The 12,536-nt window shown below is 40.7% G+C and overlaps 1 protein-coding gene across 1 annotated transcript in view; it reads left to right on the top strand.

Annotated features, from left to right (window-relative positions):
• LOC122423125 overlaps positions 1–12,536 on the top strand; it is a 119,495-nt gene that overhangs the window by 35,743 nt on the left and 71,216 nt on the right. Inside the window, exons 11-13 of the mRNA XM_043439905.1 lie at positions 4,444–4,536; positions 4,613–4,927; positions 6,018–6,332. Of these exons, the coding sequence (XP_043295840.1) occupies positions 4,444–4,536; positions 4,613–4,927; positions 6,018–6,332 (723 nt within the window). The remainder of the gene's footprint in view (positions 1–4,443; positions 4,537–4,612; positions 4,928–6,017; positions 6,333–12,536) is intronic.

A 12,536-nucleotide genomic window follows, 5' to 3' on the forward strand; every position in this document is an offset into this window, starting at 1 on the left:
CAGTTAAACTTAAAAGCTTTTGCATAGCAAAGGAAACCATAAACAGAACAAAAAGACAATTGTCAGAATGGGAGAAAATATTTGCAACTAAAATGAAGCAACTAACAAGCGACTAATCTTGAAAATGCACAAACAACTCAATATCAACAAACCAAACAACTCAATTAAAAAATGGGAAAAAGACCTAAATAGACATTTCTCCAGACATACAGATAGCTAACAAATACATGGAAAGATGTTCAACATCACTAAATATTCAGTTCAGTTGCTCAGTCGTGTCTGACTCTTTGCGACCCCATGAACCGCAGCACACCAGACCCCCATGTCCATCACCAACTCCTGGAGTTTACTCAAACTCATGCCCATCGAGTTGGTGATGCCATCCAGCCATCTCATCCTCTGTTGTCCCCTTCTCCTCCTGCCCCCAATCCCTCCCAGCATCAGGGTCTCTTCCAATGAGTCAACTCTTCGCATGAGGTGACCAAAGTACTGGAGTTTCAGAGAGATGCAAAACTGCAGTCAGGTATTATTTCACACCATTCAGAATGTCTATCATTAAAAAATCTACAAACAATAAATGCTGGAGAGAATGTGCAGGAAAGGGACTCCTCCTACATATGGGTATGGAAACTGGCACAACTACTATGGAGAACAGTATGGAGGTTCCTCAAAAAACTAAAAGTAGAGCTCTCGTAAGACTCAGCAATCCCACTCCTGGGCAGGTACCTGGAGAAAATCTTCATTCAAAAAGACACATTCGTCCTGATGTTCACTGCAGCACTATTTACAACAGCCAGGACACGGAAGCAACCTAAATGTCCCTCACAGGAGGAATGGATAGAGAAGATGTTGTACATATATAAAATGGAATATTACTCAGTCATAAAAGAATAAAGCTGTGTCATTTGCAGAGACATGGATAGAATTAGAGATTGTTATGCTCGGTTCAGTTAAGTTCAGTCACTCGGTCATGTCCGACTCGTTGCGACCCCATTGACTGCAGCACGAGAGGCCTCCCTGTCCATTGCCAACTCCCGGAGATTATTCAAACTCATGTCCACTGAGTTGGTGATGCCATCCAGCAACCTCATCCTCTGTTGTCCCCTTCTCCTCCAGCCCTCAATCTTTCCCAGCATCAGGGTCTTTTCCAATGAGTCAGCTCTTCACATCAGGTGGCCAAAATACTAGAGCTTCAGCTTTAGCATCAGTCCTTTCAATGAACATTCAGGACTGATCTCCTTTAGGATGGACTGATTAGGTCTCCTTGCAGTCCAAGGGACTCTCAAGAGTCTTCTCCAACACCACAGTTCAAAAGCATCAATTCTTTGATGCTCAGTTTTCTTTATAGTCCAACTTTCATATACATACATGACCACTGGAAAAACCACAGCCTTGACTAGATAGACCTTTGTTGGCAAAGTAATGTCTCTGCTTTTTAATATGCTATCTAGGTTGTTCATAACTTTTCTTCCAAGGAGTAAGCGTCTTTTAATTTCATGGCTACAGTCAATATCTACAGTGATTTTGGGGCTCAAAAAAATAAAGTTAGCCACTGTTTCCACTGTTTCCCCATCTCTTTGCCATGAAGTGATGGGACCGGATGCCATGATCTTTGTTTTCTGAGTGTTGAGCATTAAGCCAACTTTTTCACTCTCCTCTTTCACTTTCATCAAGAGGCTCTTTAGTTCTTCTTCACTTTCTGCCATAAGGGTGGTGTCATCTGCATATCTGAGGTTATTGATATTTCTCCCAGCAATCTTGGTTCCAGCTTGTGCTTCATCCAGCCCAGCATTTCTCATGATGTACTCTGCATATAAGTTACATAAGCAGGGTGACAATATACAGCCTTGAAGTACTCCTTTTCCTGTTTGGAACCAGTCTGTTCCATGTCCAGTTCTAACTGTTGCTTCCTGACCTGCATACAGATTTCTCAAGAGGCAGGTCAGGTGGTCTGGTATTCCCATCTCTTTTAGAATTTTCCACAATTTATTGTAATGCACACAGTCAAAGGCTTTGGCATAGCCAATAAAGCAGAAATAGATGTTTTTTTTCTCGAACTCTCTTGCTTTTTTGATGATCCAGTGGATGTTGGCAATTTGATCTCTTGTTCCTCTGCCTTTTCTAAAACCAGCTTGAACATCTGGGAATTTATGGTTCATGTGTTGTTGAAGCCTGGCTTGGAGAATTTTGAGCATTACTTTGCTAGTTTGTGAGATGAGTCGAGTTGTGTTGTAGTTTAAGCATTCTTTGGCATTGTCCTTCCTTGGGATTGGAATGAAAACTGACCTTTTCCAGTCCTGTGGCCACTGCTGAGTTTTCCAAATTTGCTGGCATATTGCGTTCAGCACTTTCACAGCATCATCTTTTAGGATTTGAAATAGGATTGTTATGTAGAATGAAGTAAATCAGAAAAAGAAAAACAAACATTGTATAACAATACTTATATGTGGAATCTAAAAAAATGGTAGAGATGAACTTACTGCAAAGCAGAAATAGAGACACCAATATAGAGAACATCATATGGATACTAAGAGGGGAAATGAAGAGTGGGATGAACTGGGACATTGAGATTGACATATATACACTATTGATGTGCTGTGCTGGGCAGTTAGTCACTGAGTCATATCTGACTCTTTGCAACCCCATGGACTGTAGCCTGCCAGGCTCCTCTGTCCATGGGGATTCTCCAGGATAGAATTGTGGAGTGGGTTGCCATACCCTCCTCCAGGGGAGCTTCCCAACACAAGGATCAAACCCAGGTCTCTCACATTGCAGGCAGATTCATTACTGCCTGAGCCATCAGACTCAGAAGCCCTACAGTATTGATACTAAGTATAAAATAGATATTGCCTGGAGAATCCCGTAGACATGGAGCCTGATGGGCTACAATCCATAGTGTCACAGAGTCAGACACGACTGAAGTGACTTAGCATACACTCACACGTAAACTTTGCCAACAAATGTCTGTCTAGTCAAGGCTATGGTTTTTCCAGTGGTCACGTATGGATGTGAGAGTTGGACTATAAAGAAAGCTTAGCACAGAAGAATTGATGCTTTTGAACTGTGGTGTTGGAGAAGACTCTTGAGAGTCCCTTGGACTGCAAGGAGTTCTAACCAGTCCATCTAAAGGAGATCAGTCCTGGGTGTTCATTGGAAGGACTGATGTTGAAGCTGAGGTTCCAATACTTTGGCCCTTGATGTGAAGAGCTGATTCATTGGAAAAGACCCTGATGCTGGGAAAGATTGAGCGCAGGAAGAGAAGGGGACGACAGAGGATGAGACGGTTGGATGGCATCATCGACTCAATGGACATGGGTTTGGGTGGACTCTGGGAGTTGGTGATGGACAGGGAGGCCTGGCCTGCTGTGGTTCATGGGGTCGCAAAGGGTTGGAGAGGACTGAGTGACTGAACTGAGCACATAAAATAGATAAATAATAGCCTATTGTATAGCACAGGGAACTCTACTCAGTGCTCTGTGGTGACCTAAATAGGAAGTAAATCCAAGAAAGAGGGGAGATATATATGTGTTGTTGTTGTTGTTTGGTCCCTGAATTGCTTCTGACTCTTTTGTGACTCCATGGACTGTAGCTTGCCACACTCCTTTGTCCATAGGATTTCCCAGGTGAGAATACTGGAGTGGGTTGCCATTTCTTTCCCCAGAGGGTCTTCCCAACCAGGGATGGAAGCCCAGTCTCCTATTTGGCAGGCAGATTTTTTACCACTGAGTCACCTAGGAAACCCGTACATGTATATATAACTTATTAAATTTGCTGACAGCAGAAGCTACCACAACGTTGTAAAGCAATTATGCTCAAATAAAAATTAATAAAAATAAATAAAATAAATTCTCTGTCAGGTAACTCTAAGAGCCAAATACCCTGGGAAATTTTTTTAATGTTTCCTTTTCCTCTTGTTTTCCATGAGATCTCTTTTATATTAGTGTTTTTAAAATCACAAACATTGTAGATAAAAAATTGTACAAATCCTTCAGAAAGGATTTTGTTTTGTTTCTTCTTTTTTTTTTTTTTTGTTTCTTCTATTTAGGGGTAGATTAAGGATAGAGCAACTTATTTAACTCATTCTTAGGGCAAAACTTGGCTTAAAACAGGAATCATGGTATTGTCAGGACCAGGACTGTTCATAGAGAAAGGGAACACTAAGATTATGGTAACTTTACTGGTATGTTACAGCTTTCATCTCAGCTCCATCACTAGGTCATTATTATTATTATTATTATTATTTTTTTGAACTTTTTACTTTGTTTTGGGTTTAGCCGATTAACAATGTTGTTATAGTTTCAGGTGAATAGCCAGGGACTCAGCCATACATATCCATGTATCCATTTCCCCCCAAACTCCCCTCCTTTCCTAAAAATTATTTTGGTTAACTGAGTTTCTTGATCTTCAACCCTCTCAACCCTCTAATCAATGCTGTTTCTTCAGGAAACCACACCCAGGTGCTGCCCCAGTGCAATGACTCCCTGTCTGAACAAGCAGGGTCTGCATCCTCAGAGGAGAGCGCCCCCTACTGCTCAGGTGAGGGTTCCACAGGACAGAAGACCCTTTCCATTACCCAGGTCACTGCCCCATTGTCCCATTTCTCTCTCCTCAGACAGCAGACAGCTCCGCCTGGTGGACGGGGGCGGTCCCTGCGCCGGGAGAGTGGAGATCCTTGACCAGGGCTCCTGGGGCACCATCTGTGATGACAGCTGGGGCCTGGATGATGCCCGCGTGGTGTGCAGGCAGCTGGGCTGTGGAGAAGCCCTCAATGCCACGGGGTCTGCTCACTTCGGGGCAGGGTCAGGGCCCATCTGGCTGGACGACCTGAACTGCACAGGAAAGGAGTCCCACGTGTGGAGGTGCCCTTCCCGAGGCTGGGGGCGGCACGACTGCAGACACAAGGAGGACGCGGGGGTCGTCTGCTCAGGTCAGCACTCCACACTGTCCACAGGCTAGAGGAAGGGTGGGGCCCAGGAGGACGGGAGTCTGAACCCTGAGGGAGAGATGCTGAAAGGACCTGGGAAGGAGGCTTCCCCCCATTGAGCCTGTGTTTCCAGCAGACATGAAGACGAGGTGCTTTCACTTCCTCCTGCAGCAGCTGAAATTCTGGTCCTTTCTTCTCAGTAGTGTTTCCTGGCAGAAGGTTTTCTCAGTTTTCCTTGAAATCAGGGCTCACTCTTCTGGTACATATGGTAGAGAATTCTTAAAGCCAAATGCTAGTTTTTTGTTGTTGTTGTTGTTTTGTGACAAATTACCACATAGTTAATGGTTTAAAACAACACATTTCTTTCCTTACACTTCTGTAGCTTAGATGTCCAGCAGGAATCAAACTGGACGGATCAAGGTTACAGTAGGGTCACATCACTTCTGAGTCTCTGGGAAAGAATCTGTTTCTTGTCTTTTCAAGCTTCTGAAAACTGCCTGCCTGCCTTTGTTCATTACCCCCTTCTGTTCATCATCAGACCAGTAATGCTCCACCTCTCTATCCGTTGTACATATTCACATCTCCCTCTAGCAAAACGAGGAAAAGTATTCCATTGTAAAGGATAGTGAGTCTAAGAATGTGATTAGACTGTGCTCATCTGGTTAATCCACCATATTTCAGGTTAATCTCAAGGTCCTTACCTTAATCACATCTGTAAAGTCCCCTTTGCCAGATAAGGAAACAGTCACAGGTCCATCTTCTATCTGCCTCCACACTGTCCACATCACATCCCTTTATATACTCTTTTAGATGTTTTGTCAGGAAGCAGGAGTCAGCTCTCTCTCCCTGCAGGTGTCCAGGCTGGTCTTCCTCTCAGTTCATATCCACTACATCATGGTGGTAGAAATATTTAGAAAGACAGACACAGATGGACAAAGTCAGATAAAAAGGAGACAGGTTTCACTCCAGTTATCTAATGGATTTGCTTCCTCAGCTGGGTCACAGATGAAGTTCACAGTTTTGGGGAGAGAGGAAAACCCGGAGCACTGAGTGCAGTGCTCACTGTGTCCTGTCTTCTCCGTTTCCATCTTAGAGTTCCTGGCCCTCAGGATGGTGAGCGAGGACCAGGAGTGTGCTGGGTGGCTGGAAGTTTTCTACAACGGGACCTGGGGCAGTGTCTGCCGCAGCCCCATGGATGATGTCACCGTGTCCATCATCTGCAGTCAGCTTGGCTGTGGGGACAGTGGAAGTCTCAACACTTCTGTTGGTCTCAGGGAAGGTTCTAGACCCCAGTGGGTAGATTTAATCCAATGTCGGAAAACTGACACCTCTCTCTGGCAGTGTCCTTCTGACCCATGGAAAGACAGTTCATGCTCTCCAAAGGAGGAAGCCTACATCTCATGTGCAGGTGACTCATGTCTGTTTCTGTGTCTGTCCCAAACCTGTAGGGTGTAATTAGAGAGATTTGATATTTTAAAATCTAAGTGATGTGTTTAAGTTGAGTTTATAAAATGAAGTTTGGATGGAGCTAATTTAATCCACATGTTCCAAACTTGCTTTATTGAAAGTTTTTAATTGATATAATTGACATAACATTATATTGCTTGCTGTGTACACATAATGCTTATATATTTGTGTATATTGATAAATGATCACTACAGTAAGTCTAGTTATATCCATAACCATATATATAGTTAAATATTTTTCTTATATGATGAGGGTGTTTAAGATGTATTTTCTCATCATCTTTCAAATAGAGAGTATGGTATTCACTATAGTCACCATGCTGTATGTTATATCTCTTCACCTATTAATTTTGTAACTCAAGTTTATACCTTTTGACTACATTTGCCCACACCAAATCCCCCATCTCTGGCAGCCACCAACTACTCAGTATCTGTGAACTTGCTTTTTGTTTTAAGATTACACATATAAATGAGATTTTATGGTATTTTTCTTTCTCTGTCTGATTTGTTTCACTTAGCTTAATGCCCTCAAGGTCCATCCTTGTTGAAACTGGCAAAATTTTCTTCTTTTTTATGGGTGGATATATGTCTATATTGCATTTTCTTTATCCATTCATCCATCAGTGAAGACTTACCTTGTTTGGCTCTTGTATACATTGCTATAAAATACTAAAAAGTAATGCTGTTCAAGTGCTGCAGTCAATATATCAGCAAATTTGGAAAATTCTTCAGTGGCCACAGGACTGGAGAAGGTCAATTTTCATTCCAATCCTGAAGAAGGGCAATGCCAAAGAATGTTCAAACTACTGCACAATTGTGCTCATTTCACATGCTAGCAAGGTTATGCTCAAAGTCTTTCAAGCTAGGCTTCAGCCATAAGTGAATTGAGAACTTCCAAGATGTACAAGCTGGGTTTAGAAAAGGCAGAGGAACCAGAGATCAAATTGCCAACATTTGTTGAATCATAGAGTAAGCCAGAGAATTCCAGGAAAACGTCTGCTTCATTGACTAGACTAAAACCTTTGACTATGTGGATCACAATGAACTGTGGAAAATTCTTAAAGAGAGGAGAATACCAGAGCACCTTATGTGCCTCCTGAGAAACCTGTATGCAGGTCAAGAAGTAACAGTTGGAACTGGACACAAACAACCGACTGGTTCAAAATTGGGAAAGGAATTCATCAAGGCTGTATATTGTCACCCTGTTTGTTTAACTTATATGTAGAGTGCATCATGGGAACTGCCAGGCTGAATGAATCACAAGCTGAAATCAAGATTGCTGTGAGAGATATCAACAACCTCAGATACGCAGATGATACCACTCTATTGGCAGAAAGAGAAGAGGAACTAAAGAGCTTCTTGTTGAGGGTGAAAGAGGAGAGTGAAAAAGCTGGCTTAAAGCTCAACATTCAACATTCTAAAAATTAAGATCATGGCATCTGGCCCCATCACTTCATGGAAAATAAAAAGGGAGAAAGTAGAAACAGATTTTCTTTTCTTGGGCTCCAAAGTCACTGCTGATGGTGACTGCAGCCATGAGATTAAAAGAGGCTTGCTCGACTCTACCAGAAAATTACTAGAGCTAATCAACGAATATAGTAAAGTTGCAGGATATAAAATTAACACACAGAAATCCCTTGCATTCCTATACACTAACAATGAGAAAACAGAAAGAGAAATTAAGGAAACAATACCATTCACCATTGCAACAAAAAGAATAAAATACTTAGGAGTATATCTACCTAAAGAAACAAAAGACCTATACATAGAAAACTATAAAACACTGATGAAAGAAATCAAAGAGGACACAAACAGATGGAGAAACATACCGTGTTCATGGATTGGAAGAATCAATATTGTCAAAATGGCTATACTACCCAAAGCAATCTATAGATTCAATGCAATCCCTATTAAGCTACCAACAGTATTTTTCACAGAACTAGAACAAATAATTTCACAATTTGTATGGAAATAAAAAAAAACCTCGAATAGCCAAAGTAATCTTGAGAAAGAAGAATGGAACTGGAGGAATCAACCTGCCTGACTTCAGACTCTACTACAAAGCCACAGTCATCAAGACAGTATGGTACTGGCACAAAGACAGAAATATAGATCAATGGAACAGAATAGAAAGCCCAGAGATAAATCCACGAACCTATGGACACCTTATCTTTGACAAAGGAGGCAAGGATATACAATGGAAAAAAGACAACCTCTTTAACAAGTGGTGCTGGGAAAACTGGTCAACCACTTGTAAAAGAATGAAACTAGAACACTTTCTAACACCATACACAAAAATAAACTCAAAATGGATTAAAGATCTAAATGTAAGACCAGAAACTATAAAACTCCTAGAGGAGAACATAGGCAAAACACTCTCCGACATAAATCACAGCAAGATCCTCTATGACCCACCTCCCCAGAATATTGGAAATAAAAGCAAAACTAAACAAATGGGACCTAATGAAACTTAAAAGCTTTTGCACAACACAAGAAACTATAAGCAAGGTGAAAAGACAGCCCTCAGATTGGGAGAAAATAATAGCAAATGAAGAAACAGACAAAGGATTAATCTCAAAAATATACAAGCAACTCCTGCAGCTCAATTCCAGAACAATAAATGACCCAATCAAAAAATGAGCCAAAGAACTAAACAGACATTTCTCCAAAGAAGACATACAGATGGCTAACAAACACATGAAATGATGCTCAACATCACTCATTATCAGAGAAATGCAAATCAAAACCACAATGAGGTACCATTACACGCCAGTCAGGATGGCTGCTATCCAAAAGTCAACAAGCAATAAATGCTGGAGAGGGTGTGGAGAAAAGGGAACCCTCTTACACTGTTGGTGGGAATGCAAACTAGTACAGCCGCTATGGAGAACAGTGTGGAGATTTCTTAAAAAAACTGGAAGTAGAACTGCCATATGACCCAGCAATTCCACTTCTGGGCCTACGCACTGAGAAAGCCAGATCTGAAAGAGACACGTGCACCCCAATGTTCATCACAGCACTGTTTATAATAGCCAGGACATGGAAGCAACCTAGATGCTCATCAGCAGATGAATGGATAAGGAAGCTGTGATACATATACACCATGGAATATTACTCATCCATTAAAAAGAATTCATTTGAATCAGTTCTAATGAGATGGATGAAACTGGAGCCCATTATACAGAGAGAAGTAAGCCAGAAAGATAAAGAACATTACAGCATACTAACACATATATATGGAATTTAGAAAGATGGTAATGATCACCCTATATGCAAAACAGAAAAGGAGACACAGATGTACAGAACAGACTTTTGGACTGTGTGGGAGAAGGTGAGGGTAGGATGTTTTGAGAGAACAGCATTGAAACATGTATATTATCTATAGTGAAACAGATCACAAGCCCAGGTTGGATGCATGAGACAAGTGCTCGGGCCTGGTGCACTGGGAAGATCCAGAGGGATCGGATAGAGAGGGAGGTGGAAGGGGGGATCGGGATGGGGAATACATGTAAATCCATGGATGATTCATGTCAATGTATGACAAAACCCACTACAGTATTGTAAATTAATTAGCCTCCAACTGATAAAAATAAATGAAAAAAAAATAAATAAAAGAGGCTTGCTCCTTGGAAGGACAGCTATGACACACGTAGACAGAGTATTCAAAAGCAGAGACATCACTTTGCAGACAAAGGCCCATATAGTCAAAGGTATGTTTATTTCACTAGTCATATATGGATGTGAGAGTTGGATTATAAAGAAGCTGAGCACCCAAGAGTCAATGCTTTTGAATTGTGGTGCTTGGATGCCAGAATTGAATTGAGAGTCTTTTGGGCAGCAAGGAGATCCAACCAGTCTATCCTAAAGGAAATCAACTCTGAATATTCATTGGAAGGACTGACGCTGAAGCTGAAGCTCCAATAGTTTGGCCACCTGATGAGAAGAGCTGACTTGTTGGAAAATACCCTGATGCTGAGAAAGACTGAAGGCAAAAGGAGAAGGGGCCACAGAGGATGAGGTAGTGAGAGCATCATCAATTCAGTGGACATGAATTTGAGCAAACTTTGGGAGATAGTGAAGGACAGAGGAACCTGGTGTGCTGCAGTCCATGGGGTTGCAGAGTCAGACACAAGCTAGCAACTGAACAAATATTGCTGCAGTGAACATTGGTTTTTCAAGTTAATGTTTCTGTCAGATGAATACCCCAAAGTGAAATTGCCAAATTGTATGGCAATTCTATTTTTAATTTTTGATGCACCTCAATACTGTTTCCATAGGGGTTGCATCAACTTACATTCCCTCTAACTGTGCAAAAGCTTTCCTGTCTTCTTCACATTCTCGTCAACTCCTGTTATTTCTTCTTTTTGATAAAAGCCTCTCTAGAGGATGTGAGGTCATATCTCATTGTGGCTTTGATCTGTATTTTCTGATGATTAGTAATGTTGAGCACGTTTTCATGTACCTATTGGCAAGTTGTATGTATTCTTTAAAAAAAAATATTTATCAGGTTGTCTGCCCATTTTTTGAAAGTCATATTGTTTGATTTTTGCTACTGAGTTGTGTGAGTTCCTTGTATATTTTGGATAATAATTTTTATCAGAAATATAATATGTAAATATTTTCTCTAGTTCCATAGGTTGCTTTTTCATTTTGTTGATGGTTTCCTTAATTGGGCAGAAGCTTTGTAGCCTTATGTGGTCCCAACTGCTTCTTTTTACTCTTGTTCTCTTTGATTTTGGTGTCAAATCCAAAAAATCCTCATGAAGACTGATGTCAACGATTTTATTTTCTGTATTTGCCTATAGAAATTTTATGGCTTCAGGACTTGTGATCAAGTCTTTAATCTATTTTGAGTTAATTTTTGTGAGTCGTGTAAGATAGTGGTTCCATTTCATTCTTTTGCATGTGGCTGTTCAGTTTTCCCAATGCCATTTAGTGAAAAAACTGTCCTTTCCTCATTGTATATTCTTGGCTTCTTTGTCAAAAATCAATTGATTGTACAAATATGGGTTTATTTCTGGGCTCTCTATTCTGTTCCATTGATCTCTGTGTCCATTTTTATGCCAACAACATACTGTTTTGATTAATATAGCTTTGTAATATAGTTTGAAAACAGGAAGCATGACACTTCCAGCTTTGTTAATCTTTCTCAAGATTGCTTTGGTATTCAGTGTCTTTTGTGGTTCCATGAAAATGTTAGGATTGTTTGTCTGTATCTGTGAAAATATCCATTGACATTTTGGTAAGGATTGCAGTGAATCTGTAGATTGCTTTGGGTAGTATGGGCATGTTAATAATATTAGATCTTCCAATCTATGAGCACAGAATATCTTTCCATTTATTTGAGTCTTCTTCAGTATCTTTCATCAATGTCTTATAGTTTTCAGTGTACAGGTCTTTCGCTTCCTTGGTTAAATTTATTCCTGGATATTTTATTCATTTTCATGCAAACGCAAATAGAATTGTTTCCTCAGTTTCTCCTTATGGCAGTTTGTTGTTAGTGCATAGAAAGGCAACTGATTTTTGTATATAGATTTTTCATTCTACAACTTTACTGAGTGTATTAGTTCTCATATTTTTGGTGAAGTCTTTAGGGTTTTCTATATATACTATCATGTAAGGGAGTCTCCTTCCTCATGAGTCTGATGGTAAAGAATCCATCTGCAATGCAAGAGACCTGGGTTTGATCCCTGGGTTGGGAAGATCCCCTGGAGGAGGGAATGGCAACCCACTCCAGTATTCCTGCCTGGAGAATCCCAATGGGCAGAGAAGCCTGGCAGGCTGCAGTCCTTGGGGTAGCAAAGAGTCAGAGACGACTGAGCAACTAACACTTTCACTTTTCAATGTGCAAATAGTGTCAGTTTTGCCTCTTCCTTTCAGATTTGGATGTCTGATTTTCTTTTTATTGCCTGATGGATCTGGATGGGACTACCAAAACTAAGCTGAACAAAAGTGGTGAGAGTAGATAATTTTGTCTTGTGTTTGATTTCAGAGGAAAAGCTTTTGGTTTTGTACAGTCAAATATAATGTTAGCTGTGAACTTCTCATATGGCCTTAATTATATTGAGATGCAATCCTTCTATAACTACTTTGTAAAAGAGTTTTTATGATACATGGATTTTGAATTTGTCAAACATTTTTCTGCA

The sequence above is a fragment of the Cervus canadensis genome, chromosome 21 (assembly GCF_019320065.1).
Source record: "Cervus canadensis isolate Bull #8, Minnesota chromosome 21, ASM1932006v1, whole genome shotgun sequence".
Lineage (NCBI taxonomy): Eukaryota > Metazoa > Chordata > Mammalia > Artiodactyla > Cervidae > Cervus > Cervus canadensis.